The sequence below is a fragment of the Pseudoliparis swirei genome, chromosome 5 (genome assembly GCF_029220125.1).
Source record: "Pseudoliparis swirei isolate HS2019 ecotype Mariana Trench chromosome 5, NWPU_hadal_v1, whole genome shotgun sequence".
NCBI classification, from domain to species: domain Eukaryota; kingdom Metazoa; phylum Chordata; class Actinopteri; order Perciformes; family Liparidae; genus Pseudoliparis; species Pseudoliparis swirei.
Genome location: NC_079392.1, coordinates 2,503,640 through 2,525,053, shown reverse-complemented (window position 1 = coordinate 2,525,053; position 21,414 = coordinate 2,503,640). Strand labels below are relative to the sequence as shown.

At 43.2% G+C, this 21,414-nt stretch overlaps 2 protein-coding genes across 2 annotated transcripts in view; both read right to left on the bottom strand.

Moving 5' to 3' along the window:
- The window catches only part of rabgap1l (RAB GTPase activating protein 1-like), a 75,964-nt gene that overhangs the window by 33,125 nt on the left and 21,425 nt on the right, over positions 1–21,414 (bottom strand). The window lies entirely within an intron of this gene.
- On the bottom strand, positions 9,251–10,425 carry gpr52 (G protein-coupled receptor 52). The gene has a single exon (XM_056413828.1). It carries the CDS (start codon positions 10,379–10,381, stop codon positions 9,251–9,253), a length of 1,131 nt encoding a protein of 376 aa, XP_056269803.1. The 5' UTR covers positions 10,382–10,425.

The following is a 21,414-nucleotide window of genomic DNA, read 5'->3' as shown; positions in this document are numbered from 1 at the left end:
TGAGGCAGCTGGACCGTCACTACTAAACAACTGGTGAGCGACTACGAGACTCACAGCTTCAGGATGCAGAGCGCGAAGGAAGGAGGAGCCGAGGGGTTCACGTAGCCCTCTTGTGGTATTTAATTCAGCTGAAACGCCCCCGGAGAGCGTGAGCGTTGGCTGTGCGCTGGCAGAGCTTCAGTATCGGAGGTCGGCACGAGGTTAATAAATAAAAACAGGTTTGTCCTCCGGCGCTGGTCAAGGTCGCTCGTCTTTGTCCTCTGTGTGTAGTCATATTCAACAACTATTCAATACAATGCAAGAACTATTCATGTATGCATGATCCCCAGAGGAAGAACCCCTCCAACGAGGCTGATGACCTCCAACCACGAGGCCGCAGCGTCTCTGAGGGACATATCGTACTCATTGATAACATTATTATGGCTCTTATTACTCATTACTTTTAATGGTTTTTATTACTTACTTTTAATGGTTTGTATTACTTATTTTTAAAAATATGTATATTATACTTTTAATGGTTTTTATTACTTATTTTTAAAAGTATGTATTACTTACTATAATGGGGTTTTTAACTTAATGTCTTAATGTTTTTTATTAACTTCTTTTAATGTTTTTTATTACATATTTTTAAAAGTATGTATTACTTACTTTTAATGGATTTTATTACTTATTTTTAATGTTTTAAATTACTTATTTGTAAAAAAAATATTACTTATTTTAATGTTTTTTATTACTTCATTTAAATGTTTTTTGTTACTTACTTTTAATGTGCTGTACTGTAGCTTCACATTGTGTGTATGTTGTGTTCTTCTTGTGTCTTATCCTGTACTGTGTGTTATAGTGTATGTTTATTATTGTTTATGTGTGTTGTTGTTTGTTTGTTATTTTTCATGTTTATTATGGTTAATTATGGACTACAGATGCTAATTAGCTGTGTAGCTACAATCTGGTCCAGAGCATCAACTGGTGACATTTATGTTTGAACTGTTCATGGTGCTTTTTACATTTTTGAGGTTTAAAAGCCTCACAGAGCAACTAAAGTCTTCAGTTAAAGGTAATTAAACATTAATATTACATTCAGAGCCATCAGCTGATCCACACCGGTCTGCCATTGGCCACCGGCCAGTTATCAAAGCCTCACTGAGGTCATGCAGTGTGTGTGTGTGCGTGTGTGTATTGGTGTGCATGTATGTGCATGTGTGTCTGTGTGTGTCCTCCTTCATGTCTTCAAAGGCTTTTTCAAGCCTCCACAATTAGCTCACAGGAACTGGCTTCCCCTCCAATTACGACCCCCCCACCTCAAAAGATGGTCAGGTGGTCCTTTCTCTATCAGGACGGAAAGAGGAAGAGGAGAGAGGAAGAGAGGAGAGATGAAAGAGAAGAGAGGAAGAAGAGAGCCGAGTGCTGCCGTTTGTGAAATAAAGGGAATCCTGCTGTGGCCTGGACTGGGAAGCTCTTCTCGGATTGGCTGAAGCTCTTCCCTGATTGGCTGAAGCTCTTCCCTGATTGGCTGAAGCTCTTCTCCGATTGGCTGAAGCTCTTCCCTGATGGGCTTTAGCTCTTCTCTGATTGGCTGAAGCTCTTCTCGGATTGGCTGAAGCCCTTCTCTGATTGGCTGAAGCTCTTCTCGGATTGGCTGAAGCTCTTCCCTGATTGGCTGAAGCTCTTCTCTGATTGGCTGAAGCCCTTCCCTGATTGGCTAAAGCTCTTTAGTGCATTAAATGGAACAAATACAGATTTGAGTTTGAAAACTAAATCTAAAAACATCGCAAAAATAAATTGTGATGCATTGGAAAGCCAACGTATTTAAAAAGATTCAATAGGTTATAATAAAATACTTATTACGCCGTCGGACATTAAATAACCTTAAAAAGGAAAGAAGGAGAGGAGAAGGAAATGAGAGGAGGAGATAAGGAGAGAATGAGAGGAGGACAGGAGAGAGGAGAGGAGGAGGAAATGAGAGGAGGAGAGAATGAGAGCAGGAAATGAGAGGAGGAGATAAGGAGAGAATGAGAGGAGGAGGACAGGAGAGTAGAGAGGAGGAGAAAATGAGAGGAGAGAAGAAGAGGAGGACAGGAGGAGGAAATGAGAGGAGGAGATAAGGAGAGAAGGAGGAAATGAGAGAGGAGAGAAGGAGGAAATGAGAGGAGGAGATTAGGAGAGAATGAGAGGAGGAAATGAGAGGAGATAAGGAGAATGAGAGGAGGAGGAAATGAGGAGATAAGGAGAGAAGAAGAGGAGGAGGAGAGGAGGAAATGAGAGGAGGAGATAAGGATAGAATGAGAGGAGGAGGGAATGAGAGAAGGAGAGGTGGAGGAAATGAGGAGGAAATGAGAGAAGGAGAGGTGGAGGAAATGAGGAGGAGAGAAGGAGGAAATGAGAGGAGGAGAGACTTAAAGGCAGACATAGGATTGTTTGGGACACTTGACCTCGTCTCGGTTCAGTGGAAACATGAAAGATGACAAAGTCGTGGAAATTAAATCCAACGACAACGGGACTTCGGGGGGGGGGGGGGATGATAGGGGGGGGATTCAAAGCTGCAGACTGAAAGGTCCAGTGTGAATTTCAAAGGCCAGAGTCAGACTGAAGTACAGGGGATCAGGCTGTGAGGGAGGAGGAGGTGCTGCGTTGCAAACAGAGCTCCTCTGGTCCAGGCTGACGGATCAACCAGCGGCTCAGAGGAACATCCAATCACAGCGGAGCTGCAGCCAGACACAAGGACACAGAGCTGCTCCTATTGGCTGTCACTGACGTGACCAATCACACGTCTGCACCCACATCCCAGAGTGTACATACATGTTGATATTCTGTCGTCTTCAATGTCTTTTTTAAAATATGATCCTGTTATGTGTAAGTTACATGTATGTAGGAGCGCGTACGTATATGTGATGTGTGTAACCGGAGTCACATGACATGTATGTGCTGACGTACATATATGATATGATATTCCTTTATTCGTCCCACATGGCCAATAAAGTGTTTTTTAAATCACATTATTATCACGTATGCTTAATTATGTGAATATTACAAGTTCATTACAGTTTAAACCGGTGCTGCATATTAAAACCTCTTGCTCAAGAGAACCTCAACAAAGGGTCTCGGGATTCAAACCGGCAGCCCAACAAAGTGGCACGCCCACATCGTTATCATCCTCATCACCTCTACCCGTCAGAAGTTTAGGGTCACCCAGAGAATTTGGTGTTTTCCATGAAAACTCACTTTTGTTTATCAAATTAATTTCAAAATGAATATAAAATCTAGTCAAGACATTGACGAGGTTATAAATAATAATTGTTATATGAAATATTAATGTAGTTCTTCTTGTAGCTCAAAGGAAGGCCAGTTTTAGAGTTTCTCTCACCAGCACAACTGTTTTCAGCTGCGCTCACATAAAAAGGGTTTCAAGGGTTTTCTACCCCTCCGCTAGTCTTCTAAGGCGATAACACAATGTACCATTAGAACACTGGAGATGGGCCTCTTCACACCTCTGTAGAGACTTCATTAAACACCAGAGAACAGTCATGTACATATTAACTATGTAGAGAGAGTGTTTATGATTCATTTAATGTTATCTTCATTGACAAAAACAGAGCTTTGAAAAATAAGAACATTCCGGAGCGTCCTCCTCTGATTGGCCGCTGCAGGAACGCGCTTCACGAAGGAAACTCCAGACGTGAACTTCTACTATTTTCACCTTTATTGGGTCGGCAGCAACGACAAAACCAGAAAAGTCTTTGACACAGTTTAAAAATAAAAAAATATATCCTTTGTAATGTAACACACGCCTCCTATTTAAAACACCAGCAGCCTAGTTAACACAGATGTGTGTGTGTGTGTGTGTGTACCTTTGTGATTGTTTTGGCGGGACAGCAGGTAGAAACACACACAGTATACTCATATACGGTATATTGTGTAAAGGTTTTAAGATGTTATATAAATAAATACATAGTATCCCGCAGTTAATGAAACTTTTTTTCTTCTAAAATGCACTTGAAAGATGACTTGTTTGCACAAGTTAACAGTTTTTAATTTCTACCACTTAAGTTTTGGTCAGCGTAATAAAAGACACGTACAAACTAGATATTAAATATTCATTCAGTGGCTCTTTGATTTTTTAAACCTTGAACCAACACACACTTTAAACAAATTAATATCTGTGCAACTTCTGACAAGATCTCTGTTCTCTGAACTTTATCCTGTATTATTGTTATTGTCACCACATAATAAAGATTATACATTTCCTACCTCACTGCACTAGGCTCCAAAAATAAAAAACATCAGTTTAATATTAGACACATCAATGCTGTGGTTCCTCATATACAGTCGTATGCAAAAGTTTAGGCACCCCTCTGAGGCTGCATGATAATTTACTCTGTCTTCACCAAAAAAAGATCACAGTTGTGTAATATTCATTTTCTAGTTAACACTGAGTGCTGGGGTGTTTCCCAGACAAAGATATTTAGTGTAGCAGTATTTAGTTGTGTGCAATTAAATCAAATGTGAAAAATAGGCTGTGCAAAAGTTTGGGCACCCTTATCATTTTGTTGATTTGAATACCTGTACCTACTAAATCGCTGATTAACTGCAACACATAATTAGTCTGATTAACTCGTTAAGCCTTCAATTCCATAGAAAGGTGCATCCAATCATTAGAAAAGGTATTTAAGGGAGCCAATTGCAAGTTGTGCTTCTCTTTGATTCTCCTCTGAACAGTGGCAACATGGGGGCATCAAAACAGCTATCGGATGATCTAAAAACAAAGATTGTCCAGCAGTATGGTTGAGGGGAAGGCTACAAAAAGTTATCCCGGAGGTTTCAGCTATCAGTTTCCACTGTGAGGAATGTTATTAAGAAATGGAAGGCAACAGGCACAGTTCTTGTTAAGGCCAGAAGTGGCAGGCCAAGAAAAATATCGGAGAGGCAAAGGCGAAGAATGGTCAGAATGGTCAAGGACAACCCTCAGACCACCTCCAAAGACCTGCAAGGTGATCTTGCTGCAGATGGTGTCACTGTGCATTGCTCCACCATTCGGCGCACATTGCACAGATAACAGCTGTATGGGAGAGTGATGCGGAAGAAGCCTTTTCTGCACACACGCCACAAACAGGCTCGCTTGAGGTCTGCAAAACTACATTTGAACAAGCCAGGCTCATTTTGGAACAAAGTGCTGTGGACTGATGAGACAAAGCTACAGCTTTTTGGTCACAACAAGAGGCGTTACGCATGGAGGCAAAAGAACACAGCATTCCTAGAAAAACACTTGCTGCCCACAGTAACATGTGGTGGGGGGTCCATCATGCTGTGGGGCTGTGTGGCTAGTGCAGGTACTGGGAATCTAGTTAAAGTTGAGGGTCGCATGGATTCAACTCAGTACCAGCAAATTCTTGACAATAATGTTCTAGAATCTGTAACAAAGCTGAAGTTACGGCGGAGTTGGGTGTTCCAGCAGGACAACGACCCGAAACATCGCTCCAAATCCACTGAGGCATTTATGCAGAGGAACAACTACAATGTTCTGGAATGGCCATCCCAGTCACCAGACTTGAATATAATTGAAAATCTATGGGGTGACTTGAAGCGGGCTGTCCACGCTAGGCACCCATCAAACCTGACTGAACTGGAGATGTATTGTAAGGAAGAATGGTCCAAAATACCTTCATCCAGAATTCAGACACTCATCAGAGGCTATAAGAAGCGTCTCGAGGCTGTTATTTTTGCAAAAGGAGGCTCTACTAAATATTAATGTGATTTTTCTGTTGGGGGTGCCCAAATTTATGCACCTGTCTAATTCTCTTATGATGCATATGGCATATTTTCTGTTTCTCAAATAAACCTTATTTCACTGCTAAAATATCACTGTGTCCATGAAGTATTATATATATGACAAAGAAGTTCCTGATCCAAATGCCCAACAATTTATAGATGAAAGTAATGGAGATTATCAGGGGTGCCCAAACTTTTGCATACGACTGTATATACACTACCGTTCAAAAGTTTGGGATCACTTAGAAATGACTTTATCTTTCAAAGAAAAGCACTTTTTTTCAATAAAGATAACATTAAATTAATCAGAAATACACTCTCTACATTGTTAATGTGGTAAATGACTATTTTAGGTGGAAACGTCTGGTTTCTAATGAAATATCTCCAGAGGTGTATAGAGGCCCATTTCCATCAACTATCACTCCAGTGTTCTAATGGTACATTGTGTTTGCTAATCGCCTTAGAAGACTAATGTCTGATTAGAAAACCCGTGCAATTATGTTAGCACAGCTGAAAACAGTTATGCTGGTGATATAAGCTATACAACTGGCCTTCCTTTGAGCTTGAAGTTTGTAGAACAAAATTAATACTTCAAATATTAATCATTATTTCTAACCTTGTCAATGTCTTGACTATATTTTATATTCATTTGATAAATAAAAGTGTGATTTTTCATGGAAGACACGAAATTGTCTGGGTGATCCCAAACTTTTGAACGGTAGTGTATATATATAAATATTTATATAAATACATATAAATATATATATTTATATATATCAATACATACAAAAAAAATAATATATATATATATATATAACGGGGCATCTGGCTATAGAAAGGAACTATAGAGTCCTCTTATCTTACAGATATGATGTAGACGTCAGAGAGAACATGGACGTGGAGGAGGAGAGAGGAGAGTAAGAGAGGAGGAAAGAAGAGATGGAGAGATGAGGAAGAGAAGGAAAGGAGAGGAGAAGAGAAAGAGAAAGAGAAGGAGGACAGAAGGAGAGGAGAGTTTGGTGTCACAGTGCATGTCAAGGTGTTCTGCTGCAGTGTGTTGGTGTCCTGAACGTCTTCAGGCTGCAGAACCTTCTGAAGACGTCCAGTCCACCAACACGACTCCTGAACCCGGTACCTGAGCGCCATCACCTGACCCGGAGCCTCAGACGCCTCCACCTCGTCATCCTCGTTGTCTGAGGCTGCCGCCTCACGCACAACGACACAGAGAAGACGAGGGTGAAGATAGTCGAGTGCGTGGACAACCCAGAAGAGACTTCAGTGGTTCACAAACAATATGAACTTACATTCATCAGAACGGCAGAAGGACTCTTGAATGGTGGTGAAGAAGCACAGTAATAAGAATAAAGCTGGAGGCTAAAGACTCGTTCTGCCCCTGGTGGTCAGAAACACTTAATGCAGCTTTAACATGAGGAATGACTTCTACAGACTAGTGTTGAGCATTTAATGCATTTACAACACCAGGGGCTGTCTGCTGTGCATGGACACACACACACAGATTACACTGCTCTATGAGCAAAGAGGGACATCTGGAAGTTATTGGCTATTACGTGGATGAATTCTTTTGACACTGATCTAATGATCGAGGTGAAGTGACTGTTCACGAGCCAAGTATGTGAATCATAACCAGTGGCAGTGTATGGTTTGTTTAAACAACATATATATATATTATATACATATTATATATTAATATATTATATATATATATCAGGGACTCCATTTCTAACCTTTCCAAACCAACAATCTGTTGCTCGGGCACAGACATAATCATAAAGGATAAGGTAGGTTTAACCCCGTGAGAAGTGCCCACTATAAACTATAAGGTCATTCACAAAAGCACTGAGAGGAACGTAAGACCTCCAGGCCTGCAGCTTGAGGGTAGCGGGTCATATTCATAAATAATTAGGATTCTCTGGCCAAATTATTGAACAAAAACCTCCATAAAATAAGCTACTGACGAAATAATCTCCTGATGGATTTAAACCTTTAAACTCATCATGTCATTTCAGATCAGCTTCGACCTCCAGACGGAACACATTAACCTGCTGCTGGGAAACAAAGGCCAAGATCATCTGATCTGAGGATAACCGTCTCAAAACCAGCATATATATATATACATATATATATAAATGTATATATATATATATACATTCAAATATATATAAATTTATATATATAAATACATTTTTATATATATATTTAAATATAAATAAATAAATGTATACATTTTAATATGTATATTTAAATATATATATATATATTATTTTTGTTGGTTAGAAATGGCTGCCGTGAGCACTCGAGCATTTAAGTGTGAGCAGAATGCTCCAAAACAAAACCATATCGGGAATGCAGCCCCGATGGGCCATTTCATAAACACCACTACGCTGGGTGCTTATCTGCTGCAAGCATCAGTCCACCACTTTCAAAATAAAAGCCTTAGAGTCAAACCAACACGTACGCTGCTTCCGAGTGGCACCAATCAATTGGTGATCAGCCATAATATTTAAACTGGTAAACAATGAAAGCAGCATGTTGCAACACATGAAAGGGTCACACGACAGCAGTAGGCAATGTGTGGATATCTATATTATAGATTAGTCACCAGGTTGTGAAATATCGTATTTTGACTAGTATTAAAAGGTTTCAACACATTTTTAATAAGTTAAATTTGAGTAACAGTCCGGGTAAATGTCAGGGTATTACTTTACAAACAGTGTTGAATTGGACTTTTACTATTGAAGATTATTCGGCAGTGTTATGACCTTATGTACTAAGTTTTTCAGAAGGTGTCAGTAAAGGTCAGATGTGCAATTGGCCTGATAATAGAACTTAAATCTCTCCTGTCCACCTAAACGCGTCGTGTTTACAGACTCAACACACAATAAGACCTTTCATCTAGAAAACAGTCACGACCTTCACGCCGCCCGGTATCCATCAGCGGCGTGACGTCTGCCGCCACGGCCGCCCTGTGTGTGTGTTTATACAACGAAGTAAATCCCTTTACAACCTTTAAACAGGTTTATTAACACAAGGTGATCCACTTCTACTGACAACATGTAACGGGCTTGAAAAGCTGCGTCTGAACAGACATGAGTGAATCTTTTACAGCTCAGTCATCTCACCATGTCAGACCTGGGTGATCTACAGTGGGACGTAAAGGCTATAAGACTTCTTTCTATTTGATCCACAGCCAAGTCACACACACACACACCGCGGAATAAAAGCCACCGGAGGACGAACCGTCTCCTTTAATCTCTTTGTTTGGACGCAGCACCCGTCTCCTTGACGCAATAAACCGCTTGGTGTTTATTGCGCCCGAGGCAAAGTCACAGAACCCGTTCTCTGTTGGCTTGAGCCCTCCCGGCGTCACAGGAAGTGAACCCGCCGCTAAGCCCGTTAAGATTCTTGTAGATTCCTGCAGGATCTCCCCACCACCCCCCATCCTGTAAAAAGGTTGTCATCCCCCTCATCAGATGGAGCACGAGTTCGCCCTCTTCCTCGGTTTGGGCTCCCCGAAGTCTCGGTCGTCGGCCGCGCAATGGCTGAAGGAGCACATGGTCTGCGAGAGGCGCCGCATGCCGAGGCGGAACACGCTGTTGGACAGGCTGTAGATGACGCAGTTGCAGAAGCTGTTGCTGATGGCCAGCCAGGTGGTGATGAAGGACAGGGCGGGGCTATCCAGCACGTGGGAGCTCTCCAGCAGGAAGTAGATGATGTAGGGCAACCACAGCATGTAGAAGACACTGGTGATGCGGAGCAGCACCATCGCGTAGCGCCGATCCGGCCCGTGTCCTCCGTGGCGACCGCGGCCGCCTCCGCCGCCGGCCCCCTCGCCGGCCTCCATCTCCTGGCTGGGGAAACGCGCCCGCCGCTCGCTGATCTCCCGGTTGTGCTGCTGGCAGATGCGAAAGATGTGGTAGTAGGTGAAGCACACCACGAGTGCGGCGGGCGCGTAGATCAAGCACACCACGAAGCCCGTGAAGAGCGCGGTCGTGGGCCAGGAGTGGGCGCACCACTCGAAGATGTCCCCGTGGTAGCCCGGTTTACCCCACCCGAAGAAGGAGGGCAGGAACACCAGGCTGGAGTAGACCCAGATGAGGGTGATGCAGCCCCGCAGGCGGCACGGCGTCACCAGCTGGTTGTAGGACAGCGGTTTGGTGATGGCCAGGTACCGATCCACACTGATGCACGCCAAGCACGCCATGGACACACTCTTCAGGACCGAGATGACGTAGCTGAACACCTGGCACGTGATGGGCTCCTGGACCCCCGCCGGGTAGTGGAGCAGGGACAAGGTGGGCACCAGGCAGCTGAGGCCCACCAGCAGGTCGGCGTAGGCCATGGTCTGGATGAAGTAGCTGGTGGTGTAGTGGTGCAGCAGCGGGGCGCAGTGGGACACGAAGATCACCGTCAGGTTGCCCGCGATGATGAGCGCCGTCAGGAGGACGATGACGGCCGTCTCCAGGACGCACGCCTCCAGGCCTTCGTTCAGCCCCCAGCCCAAGGGACACGAGTGGTTGGCGGCCCGGTAAGGAAAGAAGTCTCCGTGACTGCCGTTGGCGGCGAGCGGCGAGTCCGTCGCCGGCTCGGACCGGTTCATCGTTTCTGGGTGCCGTCCAGGTGGGTCAGGTGTGCGCTGCGTCACCCCATCGGGGCGGCCGGCGTGAAACTGGAGAACTGCCCCATCGAACCGGAGAGCGTCTGCAGCCTTCTTCAGTCTCACCCGGCTCGATACTCTCTCTCTCTCTCTCTCTCTCTCTCTCTCCGACGGGATCGCACCGGATTCTCACATCGCTGGGTCTCAATCAAACGAACGCCGACTGGAGGGAAATCAATACCGCCTCCGGGAGGGCGGGACGACTCGGTGTGGCTCCTCTTTTACAATCACTCATGGTAAGTGAAAGTAGTGGGTGGGTTAGAGTCAGTGGTGAAGTGGAAACGAGATGCATCGCTTCAGTAAACCAGGGTAGCACTGGTGCCCCGGCAAGTCCTCGGCCTCGTCTCCCGATGGTCCAGAGTCTCAGCAGGCTCTCCTATTGGTGGTAATCCTCTGGTCAGGGTGCATGCACAGATCCTAAACCTCGCTCTGAATCCTAAACACAGACGCTTGGAGCAACGCGGGGATCTCCACAGGAGACAACGTCACCGCAGTCGTCCCCGACAGGATGAGGTAGAAACCAAATCGTCTCGAGGACGTTTTTTGCCATTGAAATGATTTTGAAAGTTGGAATCCAGATGTGAAAACTTGCCTCTCGAGTGTTCAAAGAAAGTCAAACGGATGGAAAAAAGTCCAGCGGCCGGTGAAAGTGCCATGCAGGTGGAGGTGAAAGGTGGAGGTGGACGGACTCTCCCAGAGCAGCGAGAGGCCAGCTGAGTGGATCGGCGCTCCTCTCGCTTCCACTCCTCGGCAGTCCGGTGGCAGACGCTCGCGGCGCGGGGGTCGATCCACCTCTTCAGACACGTGTTGCTTGTATTGTTCTCGGCGGAGGGGGAGGGGCTTAGCAGCTTCTCCTCAAGTGGTGATTGCAACCGTGGGTTTTCCCCATTTACTCGCTTTAGTCCTTTGGACTCTGTTTAGTTACAGCCATCCTACAACTCCTCTCTCAATATGAACACATCACTGGCAGCACAACGAGAAGGGAATCCACCACCAACAACAACAAAATCAAGTCCCATTCCCAGTTTACTTCAAGCACCGTCCTCTGTCCTCTCCCCGGGTTCAGTCAGATCATACAACCCCGCGTTTTATTAAAATAAATAAATCCTTAGATCCTGGAGAGTTGCTGGGATGAATGCAATGCATCGGTGTCGAAAAGCAGCAAGTAAAAAATAAATTTAAAAAAGCAGGAAGAAGAAGGAGAATAAAAAACAAAAGATGACTGCGAATGATGGAAATGAGTTAAATCTGCAGCGAGGGAAGCGAAGGGACGGAGAGTCCCTCAGCCCTGGTGCAGTGAGAGGAGAGATGATGTGACTGGCTTACACTTCCCTCCCTCCCTCCCTCTCTCTCTCTCTCTCTCTCTCTGTGTACACACACACACACAAACCCTCCCTCTCCCTATCTCTTTCTCCCTCAGCCTCTCGCTCTAAGCCCCGCCTCCTCCCATCCCAGCTGCACCTGAGGCTCTCTGCCACATTATTCAGTCTCTCACACTGGTCTTTTTTCTTTCCCAGGGGTAAATGTGGATACGTTCCCTATTTGCATATTACTTATCTCTCCAGTCTGTTTTCTATTAACTAATGTCCCCCCCCCTCCTCCTTTTCTTTCCTTTTTCCTTCCCTGTTATAAGTCACACTAAATCTCCCGTCTCTGTATATCTACCTAGCCCAAGAATGTTCAGAAATAATATAAAAAATTATTTGGAAAAAAAACATTGAACAAAAGGATTAAAAAAATAAGACCATGTATCTGGGGTATTTACCTAAAACAGTCAAAAAGAGACACATATTTAATAAATGTTCTTGGTTAAAATATAATGGTTATGACAAAGTCGTCTTCTGATTCATGATGGACGTTTATAACATTTAAATATAATCTAAACTACTAACTGGAACAGCTTTTGACATATTGGGAAAAATGGGTCACATACGTAAAACACCTCATACACCTGATTTTGATTCTCATTAATGAATGAATGTTGTCCATAGTTATACTTTGTTTTCTTTTTGTTTGTTTTCTTCATTCTGTCTCTTTTGTGTTGTTTGTCTCATTGTTTTACACGTCCTGCTCTAAATATGTTAAACTAAAATAAGCATCGTCTAAAAATCTGCACAGGCAATGTCTATCGTGTGAAAGACATCTGTCAATGTCTCTCGTTAAGCAACTCACTTTAAGTAACTCACGTTAAGTAACTATTTGACGTTAGCTCATATAAATGGGAATGTAACTTGCGTTAAGTAACTTACGTTAAGTAACTATTTGACATTAGCTAAAATAAATGGGAAAGTAACTTACGTTAAGTAACTATTTGACATTAGCTAAAACAAATAGGAATGTAACTTACGTTCAGTAACTTACGTTCAGTAACTTACGTTATGTAACTTACCTTAAGTAACTATTTGACATAAGCTAAAATAAATGGGAATGTAACTTACGTTCAGTAACTTACGTTCAGTAACTTACGTTAAGTAACTATTTGACATTAGCTAAAACAAATAGGAATGTAACTTACGTTCAGTAACTTACGTTCAGTAACTTACGTTATGTAACTTACCTTAAGTAACTATTTGACATAAGCTAAAATAAATGGGAATGTAACTTACGTTCAGTAACTTACGTTCAGTAACGTACGTTAAGTAACTATTTGACATTAGCTAAAATAAATGGGAATGTAACTTATGTTAAGTAACTTACACTACCGTTCAAAAGTTTGGGATCACTTAGAAATGTCCTTATTTTTCAAAGAAAAGCATTGTTTTTTCAATAAAGATAACATTAAATTAATCAGAAATCCACTCTATACATTGTTAATGTGGTAAATGACTATTCTAGGTGGAAGTGTCTGGTTTCTAATGACATGTCTCCAGAGGTGTATAGAGGCCCATTTCCATCAACTATCACTCCAGTGTTCTAATGGTACATTGTGTTTGCTAATCGCCTTAGAAGACTAATGTCTGATTAGAAAACCCGTGCAATTATGTTAGCACAGCTGAAAACAGTTATGCTGGTGATATAAGCTATACAACTGGCCTTCCTTTGAGCTTGAAGTTTGTGGAACAAAATTAATACTTCAAATATGAATCATTATTTCTAACCTTGTCAATGTCTTGACTATATTTTATATTCATTTGATGAATAAAAGTGTGATTTTTCATGGAAGACACGAAATTGTCTGGGTGATCCCAAACTTTTGAACGGGAGTGTACGTTCAGTAACTTACGTTCAGTAACTTACGTTCAGTAACTATTTGACATTAGCTAAAATAAATGGGAAAGTAACCTAAGTTAAGTAACTTATGTCCACTTCCTGCTGGTCTTTCCTCCCGTCTACCTCCAGCTGCTGCATTGCTGTGTGTGGAGTGTGTTGTGGATCCTCTGAGGTTAGAATCAGAGAGCATTGAGCTGCAGTGAGGTGTGACACGCCCTCCGGTGTGAATGCTTCATGCTCTGTGATTGTGAACTGGAGGGTGAGCTGCTCCTCCATGCAGAGGAGGCTCTTTAATTGGAGAGCAGATACTCCTCAGCGTCCACGTTGGTTCATCTGGTTATCCGAGAGAAACAGAAAGCTAAACAAATAAAGTGAGGACCAACAAAACAAAGTTCCTTTTGGCCGTTGCGCCGCTCCGTGGAGATCGCTCGCTGCTCTTTACCGTTGCAGGTGGACGATGATGAAAAGACGCCGGCAGAAGGCCACCGTTAATAATTCATTGCGCTCCAAAACAAAGCCAGCGGGGCCACTTGGAAACAAAAAAAGGTGGCGGCCGCTTCACCCATGCAGCTCACCCTCCTCCAGCCGGAGGCATGGAGCGCCGGGAGCGCCGGAGACGCTCAGGTCGGTAGCTATGGTCGAAAATGGTCATCTTCGTCTTCTTCTCCTCCTTTTCCCCCCTTCTTCTTCTTCTGCTTCTTTTCCTTCTTCATCCTTCTTCTCCTTCCTCCTACTTTTTTCTTCTTCTTCTTCCTCTTCTTTTCTTCCTTTTTCCTCCTCCTCCTTCATCTATATCTCTTCTTCTTCTTCCCCTTCTTCTTCCCTTTTCCTTCTTCTCCTCCTCCTCCTCCTTTTTCCTCCTTCTCCTCCTCTCACAACCTGTGTTTTTACTCTGATTGTCGGTGTTTCCTTATTCCCTACACAATCTGTTGTCCTGAGGATATAGATTGTAAATACCCCCATGAGAGGATGATTGTTTTTGTATTGGCCTTATTAGTTTTGATTTATACCTTTCATATTGTATTGTTTGAATAACTTAGACATTTTAATCTACTTCCTCTTAATAGTTAAATCAGACTTTTATTTTGAAAGGTTCAAAGGAAGCGCACATTTGTTTCATGTTAAAATACAATCTTGACGACATAGCTACAGATGTTACGGACAGATGCGCATTTTATATAAAGTTTAATATTTTAACAGTTTAATGGACCCAATGAGGCTAGCGCTCTTACGGTGGTGTTTTAATTAATGTTTTGTTACCTAAAGAAATAATTATGACGTTCTATCACTGTTGAATATCACTGAGAAGATGTATGAGTGTCAAATACTTTATGTGGAACAGCCCTAATAACTAAATCTATATATATCCCGTCTTCACCTGGCAGACGGCGCGCAGCCGAGCGCCGCAGGTAACGACGCTAAAGAGACGCTAAAGGTCACAGACAGACAGGAATCACCATCCATCATCTTCATCGCCGTCTCACACCACGCGGCGGGCGGCGGTACTTATATTGATTATTCTGCAGCGTTGTCCTTGCACCATACAGGTCAGGGTGTAGAAAACGTGCATCTGTGAGATAAAGCGCGAGCGTAAACAATTAATCTATGAGCCTTTTTTTTTTTTGTCGAAGAAGAATAATGAATAAAATGCCATTGAATAAAATGTAGGTCATGGCTGAGTTTTTGCATTTGAATTTTGAGCACGTCTAACTCACAGTGGCCCGTTGTCCTGTATTAGAGTCACTCATGTATTTCCCATGCATGTTTCTCATATGTTATTGATTATGCTAAAAGTCTCTTCTTTAAGCTTTTTCGTGCAAATAAGTCACATTACTTACATATTCTTTGTGGATAAAGCAGAGATGTAAGAATGAATGAATTGGAGCTCTCCTTTAGCTCTGATGCTAGAGGGGACCTCTTTATACAATATACTGTATATATAATATATTTATGTGTAATATATTTATATATATTAAATATATTATATGTATGTATATTAAATATGTATAATATAATATATATAAGATATAATATAGTTATACATATATATGTTATATATAATACATATTTATTATATATATTATATATATTAATACATATATATTATATATTTATATACAATATACTTATATATAAGAATTAATATATATATATTATATATATTAATGAATTACTTGCACGAATCCACACACTGTACAATAGTGTGACTGCAGCGGTTGAAGGAAGGTTGAAAAAAAGTGTTTTACTAAGTAGCCGGCCACCTACCCAGTGTCCAATCATCCAAATATCAAGTACTTAATGAGCTAAAAGACAAAGATGAAAGGAGACACGTAATCGTCATGGAAACAACCCCCAGTTACCATGGCAGCCCATCTTATGTACATTGTCCTCCAGGTGTCCGTGTGTGTGTGTGTGTGTGTGTGCTGCCGGGCGTGGGCGCGGTATTATCCCTCGGCTGCACGGCCGATGCTACCTTGTGATTGTACAGCGTCGTTAAATGTCACCACTAAGCCGGCGCCGCGGCCTCGAGACAAACACGCCGAGCGCTAATATGCTCTTCGATTTCTATTGCATGCTGGGTAAAATCATTTTTTTTAAAGTGAGCCGCTTCCAGTCGCGGGGCGGGAATTCCAGTAAAGTTCAGGAAGGAAATGGAAAAAGGTGCAAAAATACAGCAACAAAAAAAAAAGTTAACCTTTGAAGAATGTCACTTTACAAATATATCTGTATTTTGAAATTGATTTACTTTTGATGGAAAAAAAATCTAACAGCAAATGCACAAGGAAAAATCATCCAAATAAGCAATAAGATGGAGGGCAGGGGTCGACAGTGACAGTGAAGGCACCATATCATACATATAAACATGCTTTATAATTCCATTCATCAATGCCTCAAAGTACATTAACCATGTACTTCTCCATCTTAATCCACCAGCAGTTAGATATGAAATATACGATATATGAAAGCCAGTAAATAAAACAATATAAAATCCTCTTGTCCAACTCGCTGGTACACATTTATTTAGCCAAGGAGAAAGAAACACAATCAATTCCCTTTGAGGAGCCGTCTCCTTGTGGGACCTTCAGGTTCATACAGTAGAGGCCCCTCGTGGCCTGCTGTGGTGAACTCTGGTGACCTTTGGAGAAAAGACTGACCTCCGCTCACACAGCGGCAGTGAGTGGGATCGGTCTTTGGAAAGTCAGGTCTGGAAATAGCCCGCCGAGCTTCTTTTTTTAAGCCGTTCTGTTGAAGCGAGGCTGCACACCTTGAGGCTAGTTGGGCTCCAGGGAGACGGAAAGGTCGTTGAAATGTCACCGACAGCCTGACCCCGAACTTAGAGCCGCTCCAGCCGAGGAGAAAAGTTATGTGAGAATGTCTCAGATGCCCCGAGGCCACAGTGTGTGTGTATGTGTGTGTGTGATGACTGTAAATGAGAGCAGTACAACACTGACTATCACACTTACAGGGTTCATACACATGTTGACTTCTGGATTTCCACAACCTTTCGATGACTTTTCACAACCTTTCCAAGACTTTCCCACAACATTTCCACGACCTTTCCAATGAAGACTTTTCGAAACCTTTCCATGGCCTTTCAACGACTTTCCCATGACCTTTCACACAACCTTTCTACGACTTTTCCACGACCTTTCCATGACCTATCCACAACTTTTCCACGACCTTTCCAATGAAGACTTTTCGAAACCTTTCTACGACTTTTCATAACCTTTCCAATGACAACTTTTCCACGACCTTTCCACAATCTTTCCAAAGACGACTTTTCCACAACCTTTCAAGGACGTATCCACAACCTTTCCACGACTTTTCCACAACCTTTCCGCAACCTTTCCAATGATGACTTTTCAAGGACCTTTCACACGATTTTTCCATGACTTTCCACGACCTTTCCAATGACGACTTTTCTACAACCTATTCAGGACCTTTCACACAACCTTTCCATAACTTTTTCACAACCTTTCAAGGACCTATCCACGACTTTTCCACAACCTTTCCCACAACTTTTCCATGACCTTTCGAACTCCTCAAGCACACGTTGGAGACTCACACGGTGGTGTAGGAGTCCTCGGTGTCCAGATATGGAATTAAATAAACTAATAGTCATTCATCACGTGTATTACATTATGAGGAGGCAGTATCTCACCTCATGTGGCAGTTAACTCAAATTACATTAAACTACCCAACAGTAATTACTGTGAGGGTGGACATTGAGATTGTTGGATTATTGTGTTTTGTTATTAGAAATCTCACAAAATAAAATGTGTTAAAGGACCAAGTGAAAGACTAGAGTGAGATCTGAGGCTCAGGACTAGAGCCTACACACATGTGGTTTGACCCCCATTGGCTGATTTACAAGATCAAAAGCTTCTCAATAAGGACAACGGTCCAATAACGTAGAATTCAATCAGCATTAACGTCGCCACTGAGCCCGGACAACAGATATTAATATGCTCCACATCCCCCCCACCCTCTCTTCCCTCTCTCCCCCTCCCTCCATCTCCCCCTCGGTTCCATTCATTTGCTGCAGCTATTAATAGCCCCGGCCACCCGCCTATCAGCGCCATCACCACTCCAGGAAGACAAGAGGCCGTGGGCCCCGGCCAGTGGAGGGAGAATACATTACGCCGAACCGCGGGAGGTCTTATGTAAGGAGAGGGAAGGAGAGGGGGAACGAGACATGAAGAGCAAAAGAAAAACGCTTCCAGTTGAACAGATAAAGATGGAGACAAAAAGAGAGGAACTTAAAAAGCAACTTAAGGTGTGCGACTCGAGGCAGGTAGACGCTCACACACATCACCCCCCCCCACAAGTATGATCTCATATTATTTATGGTCCACATTCTTCCCTCTCCTCATTCATCTTCTTTCCATCTCCCCCTATCGATCGAGGTGGTTTCTCCCGCTTCTGAAAGCCGATTGCATCATCCGTAAAGCTCAGATCTCTTATGCCCCCCCCCCCGCTCCTCCTGTGGGGTCCGGTGGGCTTTGTTGCCACCGACTGGTTCACAAACATCAACAAAGATTCAGACGACGTAAGTTGAATGAAAACAAAGCGCCCGCCTGAAGCGCTCCATGCATCGAGTCATGAGCACCAACGAAGAAGAAGAGGCGACGGCACAAAGAAGCTCCAGACTTTGGTTCTGAGGCGTTTATCTAGCCAACGTTGAGACAAGAAATCAAATAAAACCAGAGCATCCTGTTGGTGTTTCCTCAGGTAGGCGTGTGTGTGCGTGTGCGTGTTCTTATCTTAGTGATGAGGATGTGGTAGCGTGTACTGTATGTGTGGGTGTGTCTGTGTGTGCATGCCTGTGTGTGCGTTACCTTGGTGATGATGATACGGTAGTGTGTTTGTGTGTGTATATGTGTGTGTGTGTCTGTGTGTGCGTTACCTTGGGGATGGGGTAGTATGTGTGTGTGTATGTGCGTTACCTTGGTGATGAGGATTACTTTGTAACGCGTTACTGTAATTCCACTACTTTTAGCGGTAACGAGAGTGTAACGAAGTATTTTTTTTAATCAACTAACGCAGTTACAATGACTGAAATTTAAATGAGTTCGTTACTCGCATTACTCTCTTTTGTGAAAAATGAACACTTGCAGACAAGAAGACAAGCTAGGCTACTTTAGCTGCTTCTGATCCGACATCGCAGGACCTTGGTGGCGCAATGATGTAACGTCTCGGACGTTATGGACTGATGACACGGAGACGGGGCGACGTTATGACTCCTCACTTTATTGGGCCTCCACCAACACAGACAGCTGCTCCTCTCAGCAGCTCCAACGTCAACAACAACGGTTCCCGTCAACCACCCTTAACTCCCGTTTTCCGACAGGTTAACCCCGCCTCCCCTCTCCTCCGCCAATCACAGGCCCGCCCCCTCGACCAGCATCACGGTGCCACACTGTGATTGACAGCCACTTCCAGTGTTGCCAGGTCCGCGGTTTTCCCGCGGAATTGGGCTACTTTTGAAGTGTTGCCGCGGGTTTAATTTTTTGTCCGCTGGTTCGGGTAGACCTATTTTGCATGCAAATTACATGAATATCTTTAAATAAAAATCCATAATTTAAATTAAATAATTTATTTATACCCAAATCCTACCAAACTGACTCCAGATCAGCACGTACACGCCGACACATCCGCACACACAGGTGAGCACACTCTCACTGCCCCCCCCCCTCAATTATATGCAGCACCTCAAGGCACCTTTGTTTTCTCTTTTAATTAGTGTTAATACTGTAGGCCAATCACTTTAATTTCATTGGGCCTAATGTGGTAAAAAAACCACTGTTAAATGACAGACAGTTATTTTGTATTAAGTTAAAGGGTACCTGTAGTGCAAAACAACAACGTGCTACATCCATTCGGCGCATCAAATAAATCATATTTACCCCGCCGCTATTGTCAACAAGTCACGCATAGCCCGAGGATTTACATTTCTTTGTCAACATTCCGAGTCCGTGGGCGCTGCCATTTTGCTAGTTATTTACTCCAGCTCAAAGCTAACTATGACGTAGAGTCGTTGAAAGGAATTCAGCCAATCCGGAGCCACTTCTACACGCGTTGCTTCTTGGCATAGATCGGTGGCCTCAAGAATTACACAATCTATATCAGGGGTGCTCAATACGTCGATCGCGGCGACCTGCCAGTCGATCGCAGCGTAGTATTGGTAGATCGCATGACATAAAAAAAAATTGGCCCGCCCCCCTGTCACTTTCTCTATAGCGCCACATTACAGCAGAAGCACGTCATTTCTGTCTCTACGTGTTGCGTTGACAGTCCTCTGCCCGCCGTCTCGTGTGCCGCGGAGCTCCCGACACCGGTTTGCGCGCATCGGGACGGACGGAGCAAAGAAAAGTCACTAGCACCCCGAACATGTCGGCCGAACATTGCATCAATGAAAGACATCTCCAGCGCTGGCTTATGCGCGATGTAGCTATCAAGCTCACTCTTTTGTGTGAAGCAGATGAGGTCTAATGACACTATATCATCGGACATAAGTTTGTGCTCTTTACAACAAATGCACTCTATGTCTGTTTTTTGTGGCACACATTTCACAACTGCACCAAACGTCCGCCGACTTGCGTGCACGGTCCGCACGGTGAAGCATCTGGACCGCGGTCCTTCGCATCAACTTCATCAGAATCATCGCTATCATCGCTGTCACAATTCACTAAATGGGGATAGTCTGCTTTTAAAGGTTCAAACAAGTATCCAGTTGCTGAATCAGACAATCTTTCATCGTCCATATTCTCAATCTCTCAGCATTTGTTTGCGCGCTCGACGTTGTTTACATTGGTTTCTGAACACATCCGCTGTGGCTGGCTGTCGATCTATCAACGATCTGACGTCACACCACCCGCGACATATTCAAGCTCCAGTGCAATGTCGCATGTCGGAGTTGAGGACTTTGAACAGCCTAAACTACGTATTGTTATTGAATACTGGACCGTCAGTGCATGAATAACCTTTAGAAACACATTATCTTTTGATCTGGCTACATATTGTTTTGCACTACAGGTACCCTTTAAGTATTAAAAGGGACTTTTGTACGACTGCTTGATTTGAAGGCCTGTTGCCCTGTTGATTGAAATAAATAGGTCTAAAAAATATGTTTATTGTGTTTGACTGTTCAGTACTGTTCATTACATAAAAAAAGCAGACATAAAAGTAACTTAAAAGTTACTTTCCCTAGTAACTAATTACTTTTGATATACAGTAACTAGTAAAGTAATTAAATTATTTTTAAA

What these genes read in the sequence shown, in the direction of transcription:
- gpr52 (XM_056413828.1), bottom strand. Translation starts at nt 10,381, where the DNA reads ATGAACCGGTCCGAGCCGGCGACGGACTCGCCGCTCGCCGCCAACGGC.